The sequence below is a fragment of the Podarcis cretensis genome (genome assembly GCF_951804945.1).
Source record: "Podarcis cretensis genome assembly, chromosome: 16".
NCBI lineage: Eukaryota > Metazoa > Chordata > Lepidosauria > Squamata > Lacertidae > Podarcis > Podarcis cretensis.
In genome coordinates this window covers 24,306,554-24,321,891 of record NC_137186.1, presented here as the reverse complement: position 1 = coordinate 24,321,891, position 15,338 = coordinate 24,306,554, and the positions used below count along the sequence as shown (strand labels likewise).

Below are 15,338 nucleotides of genomic sequence, written 5' to 3'. Positions count from 1 at the left end.
AACTGAAAAGAGTTGGATGCACACACTTGAATGCAGTGTTTTGTGACAAAGGCTGTTTGTTTCTCAACTTTCTACTTTTATTTACTGCAGTCTTTGCCAGCTTACTTCAGAATAAGCAATACGTTTTTTATTGTATCAGAACTGTTTCTCTCCCCACTAACTTCTTTATTCCAGGATAGTGCATGGCATCTCTTCTGCCTTCCTTCTTACAGTCTTCCTTTCAGAACTGGGTGTTTGTCATAAACCAAGGAAGTATCCAGAGAAGCTGCTCCAGTGCTGTAAGACCCAGCTTTGTCTTCACTGTCCACTGGGCACATGTCTTGGTGACACCATCTGTAAGAGTTGCAGCAAAGCCCTTTGTGTACAACTGATTTAAACTGGAAATCTGGTTTTAAACTTTAAACCCATCAATGATTCTCCTACTGCATTAAGCAGAGGTGCTGAACCTTTGGCCCTCCAGGTGTTGCTGAGCTACATCTCCCATCAGCCTCAGTCAGCATGGCCAATCATCAAGGCTGATGGGAGTTCTAGTTCAACAACTTAGGGCGGGCCATAGATTTCCCGCCTGGCTAAAGGTTTGCAAGAAACTGCCCTGAGGTATGTTGGAAACTATATACTATCTCTTCGCCATAAGCATCAACATTTAATATTTATATTTAGTGAAGAGATTTGAGACCATCTGCTCTGCCACCTATGTGGCAGAGCCTAATTATCACCTATGTGGCAGAGCCTAATTATCACAAAGCACGTGTGGTCCCTTTAGAAAACCAAATAGCACAGGGCAGCCTACTGGATAGATTTGACTGACCACTCTGAAATGCTTATGTGAGAGCTGACCGCCTCCCACCAATATCACACAGCTCTGTCCTCTCATTATGTCCCTCTCTCGCTTCCCTACATGCATACAGCCTGGCTCCCCAGAACCGTATGAGAGGTTGTCCGATCTAAACTGCTTCTCTTCAGCCTTGACAGCTGCACTGCCCCCCTTTCTTAAGCAGTTAAAAATATGAATATGTCTGTGCCATCTTAGAAATTGCTTTGGAGGATGGACTAAGCTTATTCAATACCTCTGAGCAGTATAGATGTCTGTGGCTGATGCATTCGGCCTGGCAGCATATTCCAGCAGGAGAACTCCTATGTAAAGCAAATATATAGGTGGTTAATATTACTGAGCTATCGTCCAAGTAACATTATTCTGCTACAGCAGGGAGGGGAAACCTCAGGTTCAGGGGTCAAATATGGCCCTCAAGCACCTCTTAACTGGGCCCTTAAGACTCTCTCTAAACCCACCCCTCACCACTCTTCTGTCATATCCTATTTGCATGTTCAGGCTGGCTGGAATATTCCCTTGAGCTCTGATAATGCTGCTTGCTGGAGGACAGGGCTGCATAGAAGCTACTCTATTGCAAAAGGTAAAATTTACATTTATTTCTCCACCATTTTGGGTTTTGGCCTTACTCATCACAGGTCTGTGGTCCCTGAAAGGTTTCCCTGTAAGGGTATGCAACCCTCTAACTGAAAAAAGTTCCCCATGCCTGTGCCAGAGATCTGCCAGTCATACGTGAGTCATTCTGGCCCATGGTGGGCCTTTGTGGCATACAGACTAGTCTGTGAATATCCCCCCACCCCCGAATACACCTTATGCCACTAAAGTAACAGCAGTCCAAAGATCTAGTGCCATCTTTTTCCCACCCCTGCCGGCTGTTTTGTCTTTGCCAAACTTAATTCCAGAGGCAAAAGCTGAAAAATGGGATTTAAACTAGAAGGTAATGAAGATAACGTTTCCAGATGGGTGTATGCCTGAGGAAGTAGTCAATAGATCAGGTAGTCACAGGTGGTGGAACAGATAATGGCAGTGATTGGGAGCAACAAGGAAAGGTGACCTGGCCATTGGTTTCTCTGAAATTACACTGCGCACTGGCAGCCTGCTTGCTTAAAACTACAGCAGTTCACACGGACAGGAGATTGTGCATCCATCACCTTCTGAAGAATTCCGAGACATGTTCTTAGGAACAATCGCCTCAATGAAAATAAACTATTCCAGCTTGATGTGCTGGCTTTCCAATAAATTCACTTCTGTGCTGGTAACTTAAATCTTTTTGATGTCCACTGATTTGGTGCTGCCCTCTTGTGTACTGCTATGTGCCATATGATGTTAGTTGTACTGAGGGAGCCAGACTCTCCTTTGTATTGGGAACTAGAAAACATTTTGTGCCTGTCAAAAATCCTCGTTTGATTGTCACGGTATTAGAAACAGCCGTTTTTCAATTATGGATGTCTTCTCCCTATCCCAAAGAAAATTTATTGCATCTTTTACATTAAGACATTTTACTCCTGCCTGAGATGAGTCACTTGCTACTTGGCGGTGCATCTAGTCAAAAAAATGCCACTTTTTAAACATTGGTCATAGACTCGCAGTGCAGAGTTGGGTTGGAAGATCACCCAGAAATGCCTGGTGATCATAAGCTTCAGGCTACTGCACTGAAATCTACATCATTCTGTAGTAAGCTGGCAAAGTGATTATTTAACAGCATTTTTCATTACCTCCATAGATCCGTGCCAGAGCATAGGCAAAGTCTCTTGCAGACAGCTGCATCCCGGGTTCGCCCTTTAAGCTTATTTTCTGAGTGAACTGTTTGAGTTTGTGGAGAGCATTTTGTACTATTTGCACAGAAATTTCCAGTTCAGAGATGCTAAACGCCACCTTCAACCTGGCCTGCAAGGAAATCAATCATATGGTAATCAGTGTTTCTCGAAACAGCCAGTACTACTGTCCAATCTAAACCATCTTTTGAGCTGTTAGCAAATGTGAACCAAAGTTTACATTTTTTCTGGACAACTATGTTGATCTGAACAAGAAAGAGGCTTGGGGTACCTTAAAGGATTTACCGTTGTCAGTATGACATAAACTGTTAAGAACTTGAGTCCACTTTATCACATGCATAAGCGTTATCACATAGTGCAATGGGGAGGGGGGAGTCTGTAGTCCGCCAGCTATTTTTAGACTACACCTATCATTCCTGAATCGTGCCCATGCCAGCTAGCTGATGGAGACTCCAAATCCCATGTTGCAGCTTCCCAATCACATCTGGAGGGTCATGTCCCCCTCCCTTGTCATAGAATAAACACACATTATGTTAGATGGAATGAAATACAAAAATACAGCCGGGATCAAATACGTTAAACCTTGAGTCAGAGCTTTCCAAACTGTGTTTCATGACATTTTAGTGTGTCGGCTGCAGTGTATAAGTGCAGCTGGTATAACCTTCCATTTTACAGCATGGCTAAGAATCAATCCATCTATGCGAGATGTTTTTGTTACCTCTTAATAGTGGCCTTCTCCTCAACCTGTTGCCCTCTGTAACTCCTGTTAGCCCCAGCCAGCATGATGGTTAAAAAGTACAGTGATTTCTTAAATACTTTGGCCCCTAATACACACGTCTATTCACAAACTCTAGAAAACAACCATTCGTCTTTATATTCATGATATTTGGGCTTTGTCTCTTTGAAAACCACTCTAGGGTGCAGCACAGACAAGCTGCTGCAATCTCTTCATCACAGCTGAGGGCACAGGAATGGATGTGGCTTATGCACTCCTTTCCACCTTCTGCAATCTTAACAGTGGCTTAATGCAGCCTTCCCCAGCATGGTGCCCTACACAAACTAGGCTATGTTCAGTGTAGTGGCTTTGGTGTATAAAACCCTATAGACCTTTGGACCACGGTACCTGAACGTTCATCTCACCCCCTATATACCCAGTCAATGATTATGCTCTGGAGGTGAGGGCCTTCTGCAGATGCCATCTTAGCAGGAGGTTCATTCCACACATTGTAACAATATGGCCTTTAGGGTTCTGGCACCTGCCCTTTGGAATCTGCTCCCTTTGAACATTATGTGCCACCTCTGTTGCCTTTCTGGTACCTGCTGAAGACCTTCCTCTTTCAATAAGCCTTTTAAGTGGATATATTTCCCAGTCTGCATCTGTACTGGAATGGTTTTTAAGATGTTTGATTGTTTTATTGCTTGCTGCCCTGGGCTCCTTTGGGTGGAAGGATAGAATATAAATTTAACAAAATCACACACACACATTCCATCAGCACAAATCTGTTGGCCATGGCTGTTGGGAATTGCAGTCAAAACCATTAGGAAGGCACCAGGTTGGAAGGTAGGTATAGTTTAGGATTACATTTGTAGCAGTGATATTAACTGTAATGTGTCCTTGTTGAGGAATGCTCACCTGGGCAGTAGAGAAAAATGCATCCAGCACTTTTCCTTGGCTCTTGACTAGGGAGCGCAGAACATCCAGAGAGAGGATATTGGTTGTTCCTTCCCAGATAGTTAACACCTGTCAGGGAGTCAGAGAAAAGTGGGACAGCAAACAAAATGACAAGGGAAGCCAAAATCTAAGACGTTGCGGGAAAGTTGAGATGTTAGACTAGTAATGGATAGAAGAGTAAGAACTGCATGTCACTCCAGATGAAATATCGCTCCTGAAATCTCTGCAATATATCAATCTCTGCCAATCTGTCACCCTCCAGATGTTTTGGACTACAACTCCCACCAGCTCTAGCATTCTATGGCTGTGCTGGCTGGGACTGCTAAGAATTGTAGTCCAGAACAACTGGAGGGCACCAAGCTGGCAAAGACTGAAGAAAATAAACGTAGAAAGCTGAAAAAATAAATTGCCCTTTCTGGTCACAAAATACACTGGTCAGCACAGTTTTGAGTTGGAAAATGGGTAGCAGAGGATGCTGAGCTCTTTCCCGACAGCTGCTTTCTACATCTGTGATGTTCCCATCCAGATTATGTTAACAAGCAGGGGAATAACATGGGGCGGGGCGGGGCGGGGGGGGGGGAGAGCAGCAGGCGCATGATTTTTAGGGGGTGTGAGCCACACAGGGATTCCTGTCCCACCTGCCTGCTGCTGGGGGTCTCTCAGCCCTGGAGCCTGGCTTGGCCTGACAGCTGTGTCCCCAGCCCCCTTGCTGAATGTCTGCCTGGCCCAGTGTCAGGGTGGGATGGGGATTTGCCAGCCAAGGGCCATGTCGGTCAGCCAGGCTTCTCCCTGCATGGGTGGGCAGGGGCGTAGCCCCGCTTGATTCTGGTGGCCAGGGATGAACTAGCACACAGGCTCCGTGAACCCTCCATGCCCCATGTACGTACACTTAGCAGTGTTGGCAGTGAGGGAAACCTGGCCTGTTGGGTTCTCTGGGCCCTGCATGTCTGGCCCCCGCCCAGTGCACACTCGCCCCCAGCCACCAAAAAAGAACAGAAGACCGCTGTTAACAAGTGAGAGTGGAATGGTGACACGTGCCCCCAGCCCTTCTCTGATGAAATGCAGTCTCCCGGATGTGCTTTGCATTAGAGAAGGTATTGTCAGGACTTCATTTCATGCGTCTGCAGTGTATCTTGTGGTCTGATCTTAACCTGGCCTATATCTAATTTGTAAACAAACATTTTGGGGGTGTTGCTTGATCTAGGGCAGGGTGGACACTGCCCTCCAACTAATATTTTTGAATGCCCCTCCCAAATATAGCCTGTTTGTGTTTGCATAACTATTCCTTGATAATGCTCTTTGTAGCTGAGAACTGGTCCACCTTTCACAATCTGCCAGCTGTGTCCATTTGTTACAGCAGACAAGAGGGTTGGGGCATCTCAGGAGACTTATATCGGCTTACTATAAATATTCATCTTTGAAGAAATAACATTGGCACTAAGGGATTGTATCTAACTCATGATTAACACCTGCCGTTAAATTGAAGTCCCTGGTATTTGGCGCGTAAATCCAGTTACAAGCTGTAGGGACACAGTTTGAAGCTGCTCTTTCTAAGAAATTCTGTATCAGCAGCTGGTGCATTCTTAATCCTGGAGAAACAGATGCAGAGAGTACATTTTTGAACTGCAGAACTTTTACCTGAAAGAAGAGTGAAAAGAACTAATTCTATTGTGAGCTTAGACCACTGTGACAAGCAATGTCTAAGCTCCTGGAGACTCCAAATAATGGAGCCACCACCAAGATTCTGAAGCCAGCTTTTATCCCCTGCTCTACCTCAACAGCACTGCTATAGGATATAGGCTGCTGAAAGAAGGAGAAGCTAAGAAAAATGCCTTTTTTGCATGGTGTGGGTGTGTGGCTTAATACCTGGACATCCCGTAAAATTCCTGCCAGGCCTGTATCTTCCATGTAGCCCTGCCCTCCAAAACACTCCAGCCCTTCTGAGGTAACCGCAACAGCCTGCAACAAAGACATGTGGTATGTGCACATTCCCATTAACCTTGAACACCCAGAGATCTGTCCCTGGTCTCTGCCCATCTCTGACAACTTCATATACACCTAAAGCGCATTATAGACCTGTCAGCAGACTGGGGTGTGGGGTGGTCAAATGCGGCACATTTGCACTATCCCACTTTGCACTGTCTAGAATCTGGGGATGGGAAAGGCTTGTTGAAAAAGAGGATCAAGGCTAAGGGAGCACCCTAGGGCAGAAGCCCATCCAGGAAAACATCGGAGTAGCTATCCTTCCAATATGTTTATAATAGTTCAATTTCTTGAATATGCTTACCCTGGCAGGGTGTTACTATTTCACAACCACTTGGCCATTAAACAATTACCAAGTTTTGTTCTTTCCTTTCCTTTCCTCTTCTCCCCCACAATTAGCATCTGAATCCTCCCTTTTTGCTTCAGAGCCCAATATGTAACTAAACCATGAAACCAAATTCTAGGCCTTGAAACACTACTTGTTTCCCAGTGTAAAGTTTGGCAACAGGCGTCAGCAGCCTAAGCATGTGCTGGTCTTGTTCAGTGTCCTTCTTCGTTTCTTCCAGTCCAAGCAATTTCCCTATCTCCATCATCAGCAGGAATGCTCCTCGAGCTTGAACCTGCAGGAGCAAGACAGCATGGGATCATTGGGGCAGGGTGGAGGAGCACATAGTGTTCTTACAACAAGTAAAGGCAGGCTGGAGAAACAAGGATGTCATATTGGGCAAGGGCGGTAGCTGAGTGGCAGAACACCTGCTTGGCATACAGAAAGTCCCAGGATCAATCTCTGGAATATCCAGGTAGGGCTGGAAGTGTTCTCTGCCTGAAACACTGGAAAGCCAGTGCTAGATAATGTAGACAGTAATGAACTAGATGGAAAATGTTGTCTCAGTTTAAGGCAGCTTCCTATGTCTTAAGGATTTTAGCTTAGTGGTAGAGCGTTTGCCTAGCATGCATTAGGTCCCAAGCTTGATGCCAGACATATCCAGGCAGGGCTGCCTGAAATCCTGGTTCAGTGCCTGATATATCCAGGTTCCCTGCCTGAAATCCTGAAGAGCCATTGCCACCACCTCTGGTCACTTCTTTTTGCACTCCCACTGGTAAGCTCCCACCCCACCTTGAGACAGAGAAAAACTACAGGCATTTTGCTTTTCTAAGGGAGCTGCTGGATCCAACAGAATTTATCTGAGGTCTGAAAAGCACATGGAGCTGAAAGAGGCTGTGAGAAAGAACCTCACTCTTCCAACTTTGGCTCTATGGGCTTTTCAAGGGAGAAAGAAGAAACCACCTTCACCTCACGACCAAGAGGAACGTGAATGTGGAGGGGAGTCTCATGTGCTTCGTAGGTGGCAGGGGAAGACCTCAAGGGTCAAGGTCAAACAAAACCAGCAGCTCCGAATGCTCACCTCCATTCGAGCCAAAGTCTGCATGTGCAAAGGGTGAGCCTTCAGGGGTTTTCCAAAGGCTTCCCTCTTGGTGGCATAATCCCTTGCCAGGGTGATCACTCTGGAGATGGAAGGCAATTTTTAGCCAATTAACTGCAAAGGTCACATGTGAGAAGATATGCCCCAAGGTCGCAAAGGCCACAGCTGTTGAGAGGAGTGACTAACCTGTGGCCTTCCAGATGTTGCTGGACTACAACTTGCACCAGCCCCAGCCAGCGTGGCCAATGGTCAGAAATTATGGGAGCTGTAGTCTAACAACATCTGGAGTGTCTCAGGTTCCTCATTCTTCCTCTGTGTAGACCTCTGATTGAGGTAACTAATTGTAGCTCACAAGCAGTGCTTTTATTTGAGAGATAGTAACATGGAAGTTACCATCTGCACCATACACTGCAAGTACAGGATTCTCCCAAAGGAATCCTGGGAACTGTAGTTTAATACCACAGTTTGGAAACCGGGAGTTTCTTAACAGCATTTTCACAGCCAACTTCATCTTACTTTGATGCTTATTCAGACAGCAGCATGATTCAAAAAGCCATAATTAAGCCCAAGGGCCCAGTAGGTTTTAGGGAAGAGGACATGAATTACCTTCTCATGCATGCAACTGCACAAATGACATTGTGGATCCTAGTGATGGTCATCATGTTTACAATGGAAGCCACACCCCGGCCCTCTGCAGAGATCTGGAAGCATGAAGCAGAAAAAGCCAGAATAAGGTTAATTAGCATGGTCTGGATTGCAATTTAGTAAAAAGGGAATCTCTTTGCTTTCTCTCATGTTCTCCCTGGGGCATAAAAGCCTATAATACCCTTTCCGCCTGCCCGCAACTCCTAAGCAGAGCAGTGGCAACTCTGCACAAATTCTTCAGTCAAGAAATACGTACACACAGCACAGTTGCATAGACACATATCTAGCCATTAGGAAGGGAAGAGCAGCTCATAGGGTAAAAACAACAGGAATGGGGTGAGGGGGCAGCTCAGTAAGCAAAACAAACCTGAAACATGCTAACAAACGATTGATGCAATTCTTTGGTAAGGATCTGCATAACAGAAGCAGAAAGGGCATGAAGGCTAAGGAACAAATTTTCGAGGATGCCAGTGGTGGATGGGACCAAAGGCAAAAGTGATCATGGACAATAATCTACTTTCAACACACACACCTCTTTATTCTCCATCCAGACAAAGGCTATTATTGGAGTTCAAGGACACATTCCACCCTGGCCAGAAAAAAACAACCCTTGGGGTATAAAGTAGGGCCAGTAGGATGTGTGGCCTGAGGAGTTTTATTTTTTATTATTATTATAATGTTTTTATTTGCATTTTATAAATTTCCATCCAATTATTCATTTAATCCCGCATACAGCAAATTGTGACTGTTTTTGACTTCCTTCAGCGTCTCTGACAATCATCCATATTTATACCTTTAATACACATTCCTTTCTTTCGTATTGCCATTATTCCTCCTTACTCCCATTTTTTCTAATAAACAATACTTATTTTTATTTACAGTGCCTCTTTAAATCCCACTAGCGTTATGTTTACACCACATATATTTTTCAGATAATCCACAAATTTTCCCCAGTCCTCGATGAACTTTTGGTCTTTAGTATATCTGATTTTCCCAGTTAATTTATCCAATTCTGCATAGTCTATCACTTTTGATCTCCATTCTTCTATCGTCGGTATCTCCTCTTGTTTCCACTTCTGGGCCAACAGGATTCTGGCTGCCGTTACAGCATATTGGAAAAGCTTGCAGTCCTTTTTTCCTATGTCCTTTCCTACAATACCTAGAAGAAAAGCTTCGGGTTTTTTCACAAAAGTATATCTTAACATTTTTTTCAGCTCATTATATATCATTTCCCAAAAGCTTTTCACTTTCTTACATTCCCACCACTGATGAAAGAATGTCCCTTCTTTATCTTTGCATTTCCAACATTTGTTATCAACCTTATACATCTTTGCTAGTTTTACAGGTGTCATATACCATCTGTAAAACATTTTCATCACATTCTCTTTCAGTGATGTACATGCCGTAAATTTTATATGCTCTTTCCACAATTTTTCCCAGTCTTCAAATTGAATATTGTACCCAAAATCCTTTGCCCACTGTATCATTACCGACTTAACCTCTTCATCTTTCGTATACCATTCCAGCAATATCTTATACATTTTTGACAAGGTTTTATACTCATTATTTATTATGTCTTTTTGGAAATGGCCTGAGGAGTTTTAAAGCCCAGATAGAGAGACCTGGAGCACCGCATTTGGCCTCCAGGTCTGAGGTTCCCCATCTGTGAGGAGACTGTAAGGTAGAGGCCACAGAGTGCATTGGCCTGCTCTTAGTCTTCCTCTGAGTACCATAGTACTCCAGAAGGCATTGTTCAACAGTTTGATGCTGTTTCTTTTTTGCTAGTAACTTGGTCTTCCCAAGGAGGCGGAAATTCTCATCCATGCTGCTTTGGCTGTTAGATGTCTGCTTCTGCACTTGCATGGCAGCTCCATGCATGGGCAAAATCCACAGAGAGCTGCCCTGCTCCAGAGAACCTTGCTTTCATTTGTCTCATACCAGGGAAGTAGAAACTGAGCTTTGGAAGAAGTTTTCCTCCACACCTTTTTCTTTTTGCTCACCTTGAGTGACTTGGCTCCTTTTAGGAGGAGCTCTGCGGTCGGCAGTTGCCTTGTGCCCAGCTTGTCTTTCAGCCGTTGTATCTCAATCCCATTCAGCTTCCCTTCCTCATCGCGCATCTTCAGGTAGAACAGAGACAGACCTTGGGAGCCCTGCAGCCGAGAATGCAAAGGTGAGAAATACTGACTGGTAACAAGGAGAATGGAGCTAGAATGAATACATTGTGCAACACATTAGTGCAGCAATGGGAAACCTCCAGTCTATGGACCAAATTAGGCCAGGCAAGGGTTCTCTTTGGCCTGTGAAGCTGTTTTCTGCAAACCAAGCCCACCTGATCCTCACCTGACATCGTATGTGAAATGAGGATGTGGCAGGTAAAGACAGTTTCTTGGTAAACGAGGTTTTCTGTCAGTGCTGATCAGCTGTTTGGTGATGATACAAGCCATGCAGGGATTGGCTGTGCTACAGAGTTCTCAGTGCAGCTGATTCCTGCCCAAAGTGGGTCCTGCTATAAGCGCTGATCAGCTGATTAACACAGCAAGGCCCAATGGATCATGTGATGTCAGGTGAGTGGCAGGTAAGTGGCCCCAACACCTGTCAAAATGGCCAGTGAAGGACCCTGTTTCTCACCCCACTTCCACATTACTGATTACTGCTTGTGAGCTGGTCTTTCAGTTTCCCCAGTTAGGAATCTGACCTGCTGTATTTGTCCATCAGCAGTCATGCTCCTTGCCAGTGTCAAAGTTATATCTGAATCGGTGGCCGAAGTAAACCATTTCAAGCCATGGAGACTGTAGCTGCCATCAGGGAGTTCCAGGGCTACTGTCTCTGTGCCACCAGCTGCAAGAAAAGAACACCGAGTCTTAGCTGCTGCTGACCTTCACAAATAACCAGCACTGGCTTCAAGCTGAAGAAAAAGCAACATTATCATTCAGCAGTGTAGTGAAAAAAGAAGCTGGCACCTCAGTAACTTTGGGAAAAGGTCATGGCACCTGCTTCATATGCAGAAGTTCCCAGGATCAAACCCCAACGTTTCTAGGTAGGGCTGGCAAAAACCCCTGCCCCAAACCCTGGACAAAAGCTGCCAGTCTGTGTAGATAATACTGACTCTGTATAAGGCAGCTTCCTATGTTCCTAAGGTGAAACTTAAGCAATAGGAAAACTTAAGCAGCTACTATGTTTGCAATCCACAGGATTGGTTATATATTACCTTCCCACCAGCAATGTTGCCCTGGTGATTACTATGGGCCTGGCCTATGTGACATAATAATAATAATTTATTATTTATACCCCGCCCATCTGGCTGGGTTTCCCCAGAAGCCTGCGGATAGATCTGAGTTCAAGTTTAACAGAATCACATGAGAAAGCATTAGAAACTATCCTATTTTATTCATATAAAACTGTTTTTCATTTGTTCGTTTTTCTTTTCCATTAGAAATGTGGAAGCTATTAAAAGCATGGAATGGAAGAGGTGTTGGGGTGGTAGGATAAATGTTATTTGTGCATTTCTCAACAGATGTTATACACATGGCCATCTAATTGACCTCTCCCCATGCCTCAACCGACCATTAGGTTGATGGTATATAACATTATCTAGCTGCACCACTACTCATTTCTTAAGGCATTTTGTATTGCACTCTGTGTCAGACTTCCCACTTTGGGGTACACTTACCAACATCAGAGCCCCCTCTGCGTTCAGTCATCCATTGGCCAGAAGTCCAGAATTTGGCAGGGTCACGTGATGTCAAGTGGATAAAAACTTCTTTGAGGGCTTTGGGGATACCCAAGGACTGTTGGGAGTTGCAGGAAACAGACGGGAGAAAGAAAAACAAACAGGATTTCCTCTCCTGGTTCCTTCCACAGCAGCCCAAAGCTCCTTTGTCCTGTCATTTATTGCTCCTCCCTCTTTATTCCACTGCATGCTTTGGGAGACCAGGTGGGAGGAGAGCTGGTCTCAGCCGGAGGGGGAGACTCCCTGAATTCTTCAGCAGCCTCCCTCATTTCTGTTTCCTGGCCCCATTCCTCTGACACCTCTGAGACTTGGCAGCCCTCCGCCACAGCCTCTTCCTGCTCACTTTTAGTTGCTTATTCAGCTTTCATCACTTTCCTCTGACCCTGCATCATTGTCCTACCACAAATGCCCTGGCTCTGAGCCTTCTCTGCCTGGTGGTTCCCTTGCTGGTGCCTCCCACCACTCCTCTGCATCCAACCAGTCCATGATAGTCTGGCTAGGGCTGGGTGGGCTGCAAAGTCAGGCAAGGGACCTTTCCCACAGAGGTCTTACACAACAACTCCAGATAGTTAGGGTTAGACTTTGATCTTTTAAATTTCAGTGGCGCCCTGTGCAAGGCCAAAATTTGGAGCCCCATCCCTGGCCTTTGCCTTCCATTCTTCTCTGTTCACTATGGTGCCCTGTAGGCTCAGAGCCCAGTGTGGTGGAACCAGTTGTGCTGCCAAAGATCTGCCTCTGAGATAATGATCAAAAGGTTTTTCAGCAGAGCTGGCTGATATGCATCACTTTGGATCTAAGCAGAGCCAGGATGCCACGTATGCACCAGTTTTGCTAACTCCCAATCTGGCCTTATTAGGGAAGGCCTTGGGGAACTGAGGAATATGTCTTATATAGAGTCAGACCATTAGCCTACCTCAGTATTAGTCTAGCAGCTCCCCAAAGTTTCTAAATAATAGTGTTGTGGATAGGGTTTTGTTTTTTGGTAAGGGGAACTTATGGGTAGGGCGTTTTACTTTGGTAGCAGCATTCCAGAAATGAACCTCCAACTTAGTCTAATTCAGAGCAATGCAATATAGTGATCTACCTGCTGAGCACTGACTTGTGATCTCACCTCTATTACTTTTGCTGCTCCATCAGTCATGGCCAGAGGACATGAAAAAAGACCAGAAGAAGTTGCAAAAAGGTACAGTTTGGCAATCTGATGAACGCGGCTGTGGAAGGAGAAACAAAGCTTTGCTGAATTTAGAAATGCCAAGGGAAAAATATATTTGCTATAGAGAGATCTCAGCTACACAAAAACACAAGAAAGCTTGGCTAAAGGCCTATCAGGTCAGCACTCTGTTCTCATAGTGGACAACTAGATGCCTCAATGAGAAGCTCACAAGCAGAACATGAGTACAACAACAGTCTTCCCACTTCCAATTCCCAGCAAATGGGGTTCAGAGGCTTACTGCCTTCAACAGCGGAGACAGAACATAGCCATCATAGCTACTAGCCATTGATAGTAGCCTTACATGAATTTGCCTTGCTGACTTTTAAAGCCATCCAAATCGGTGGCCAATCATTACATGCTGTGGGAGTTCTACTGTGGGAGTGCTTTCGTCTAGAAAAGTGTCACTATCCCCACTGTAGGGACATTTCATTTTGAATAGCACTGGAGGTATATGGACATGTTCGCCACCCTGAAGTGAGGCCAACTGAGTCTGAAGATGTCAACTAAATTTGTACCTCCAGTTAGAGTATCTCCTCTCATAAGCCTCAGCAATCAGCCCCTCCTCAGCCGAGATCTCCTTCATCCTCTTCCAGGCTGGGCAGGTGATAATTTCATCCACACGGCGCCCCCAGGCATCAAACTGCTTAAGTTGTGGAGGGTTTAACTCACACTCGCGTCCCAGGAGATCAATTTCATCCTTCACTCGAGCCCCAAACTGTTCAAGGTCCAAACGTACATCAGCAAACACCTGCAAAGTAAAAACTGCTGTTATTTGAAATGTGCTTATGTTATAAAGAATCAACCCCACTGACTGTACTTTTGGTCTTTCCTCCAGAACATGGCTTGGGAGACTGTCTTGCACTTAAAAAAATTACTACTTAATAACTGCACATACATAATGACCCATACATAGTTCACTTTTCACCTGCTTCAACTAGCGAGGTTTGTTTTTAACTGTGGACGGCAGCTTGGGAACAGGGCAAACTGCTGGCTTCTTGCATAACTTTTAAGCAAAGAGCAAACACCCATCTGACTTTTAAATCAGTGGAGGGCAAAATACTTTGCTGTAACTCAGGGGAAGAGCATCTGCTTTGCAGACAAAAGGTCCCTAGTTCAATCCTCAGTGGTGGCTCCAGGTAGGGCTGGGAAAGGTTCCCTGTCCAAACCCCTGGAGAGCTGTTGCCAGTCAAATATAGACAATACTGAGCTAGATATTGCTAGAAATTGGTTTCATTCAGTGGAAGGTACCTTCCTATTTAAGGTCAATTAACATAGCTGAGTGTGTGTGTGTGTGTGTGTGTGTGTGTGTGTGTGTGCATGCACATGCATTAAAGATATATCTGTGTGTCTATGTATATAATATGAAATATAAAAAACAGACCTCAGTTGGTAGCTGTGATTTCAAGTAATCCTGAAGAAAAGCATCTTCCAGGTATGGATTTCCAGTCCTAGGCTGCTCTTGACAAAAGACCCCAATTTCTTTCCTGGCAAAAAGCTCCCTTGGATGTTGTGAGGAGCATTTTTGATCCATGGGCTCCACTTGCTGATTCCAGCCTTTGGGAAACGCGATTCGCCTCTTGCCCCAAGCTTTGCTCTTTTGATTCCCTGCTTGCCCTAAGCTTTGCAACCAAACTTCGCGGTTTGACAGCTTCGGCTTGCAAGGCGTCCACATGGCCAACTTGCCAAAATAAATAAAGAAACAAACCAAAAGCCAAAAAGCAAACCAAAAGCGGCCAAAGAAAGAACCTAGCGGGCGCGTTTGTTTCGCCTTGAGTCACCTCCACCTTCCAACAACACGATTAAAAAGTTTAGTAAAGGCGGAAGCTGAAACGGGGGCGATCCTGTGTGCATAAACAAGTTTAGAAAGAGACAGCTCCTCTGCAGGCCAGGAGGCCAATTGCCCCAGAGGCATGGCTGGGGTTTGCATAAAAAAAGAAAAGAAAAATGTGTCTCTTTCGCTTGCCAAGCAGCTGGCAGGATGAGGCCGGCAAGCAACGCCGAAAGGAGACTTCATAGGTACACCTTGCAAAGCACCGATCTGAAGGTTTCCCCAACTTCGGCAAAAGG

At 45.1% G+C, this 15,338-nt stretch overlaps 1 protein-coding gene across 2 annotated transcripts; it reads right to left on the bottom strand.

Moving 5' to 3' along the window:
• Positions 1-55: 55 nt before the first annotated feature.
• LOC307204779 (acyl-CoA dehydrogenase family member 11-like) lies at positions 56-15,040 on the bottom strand. 2 transcript variants are annotated; one of them, XM_079956744.1, is made up of 14 exons: positions 14,653-15,040; positions 13,787-14,019; positions 13,170-13,269; positions 11,999-12,116; positions 11,024-11,166; positions 10,329-10,478; positions 8,290-8,384; positions 7,666-7,765; positions 6,739-6,879; positions 6,143-6,235; positions 4,238-4,345; positions 2,545-2,716; positions 1,068-1,134; positions 56-333 (listed from the first exon to the last, which is right to left on the bottom strand). In XM_079956744.1, the coding sequence occupies exons 1-14, from the start codon at positions 14,941-14,943 to the stop codon at positions 207-209; spliced, it is 1,938 nt and encodes a 645-aa protein (XP_079812870.1). In that variant the 5' UTR covers positions 14,944-15,040; the 3' UTR covers positions 56-206. The 2 variants fall into 2 exon arrangements, 1 of the variants encoding a protein (XP_079812870.1); XR_013833779.1 differs by lacking the exons at positions 56-333; positions 1,068-1,134 and having other exon boundaries at positions 2,676-2,716; positions 4,238-5,914; positions 14,653-15,039.
• Between the last annotated feature and the right edge of the window lie 298 nt (positions 15,041-15,338).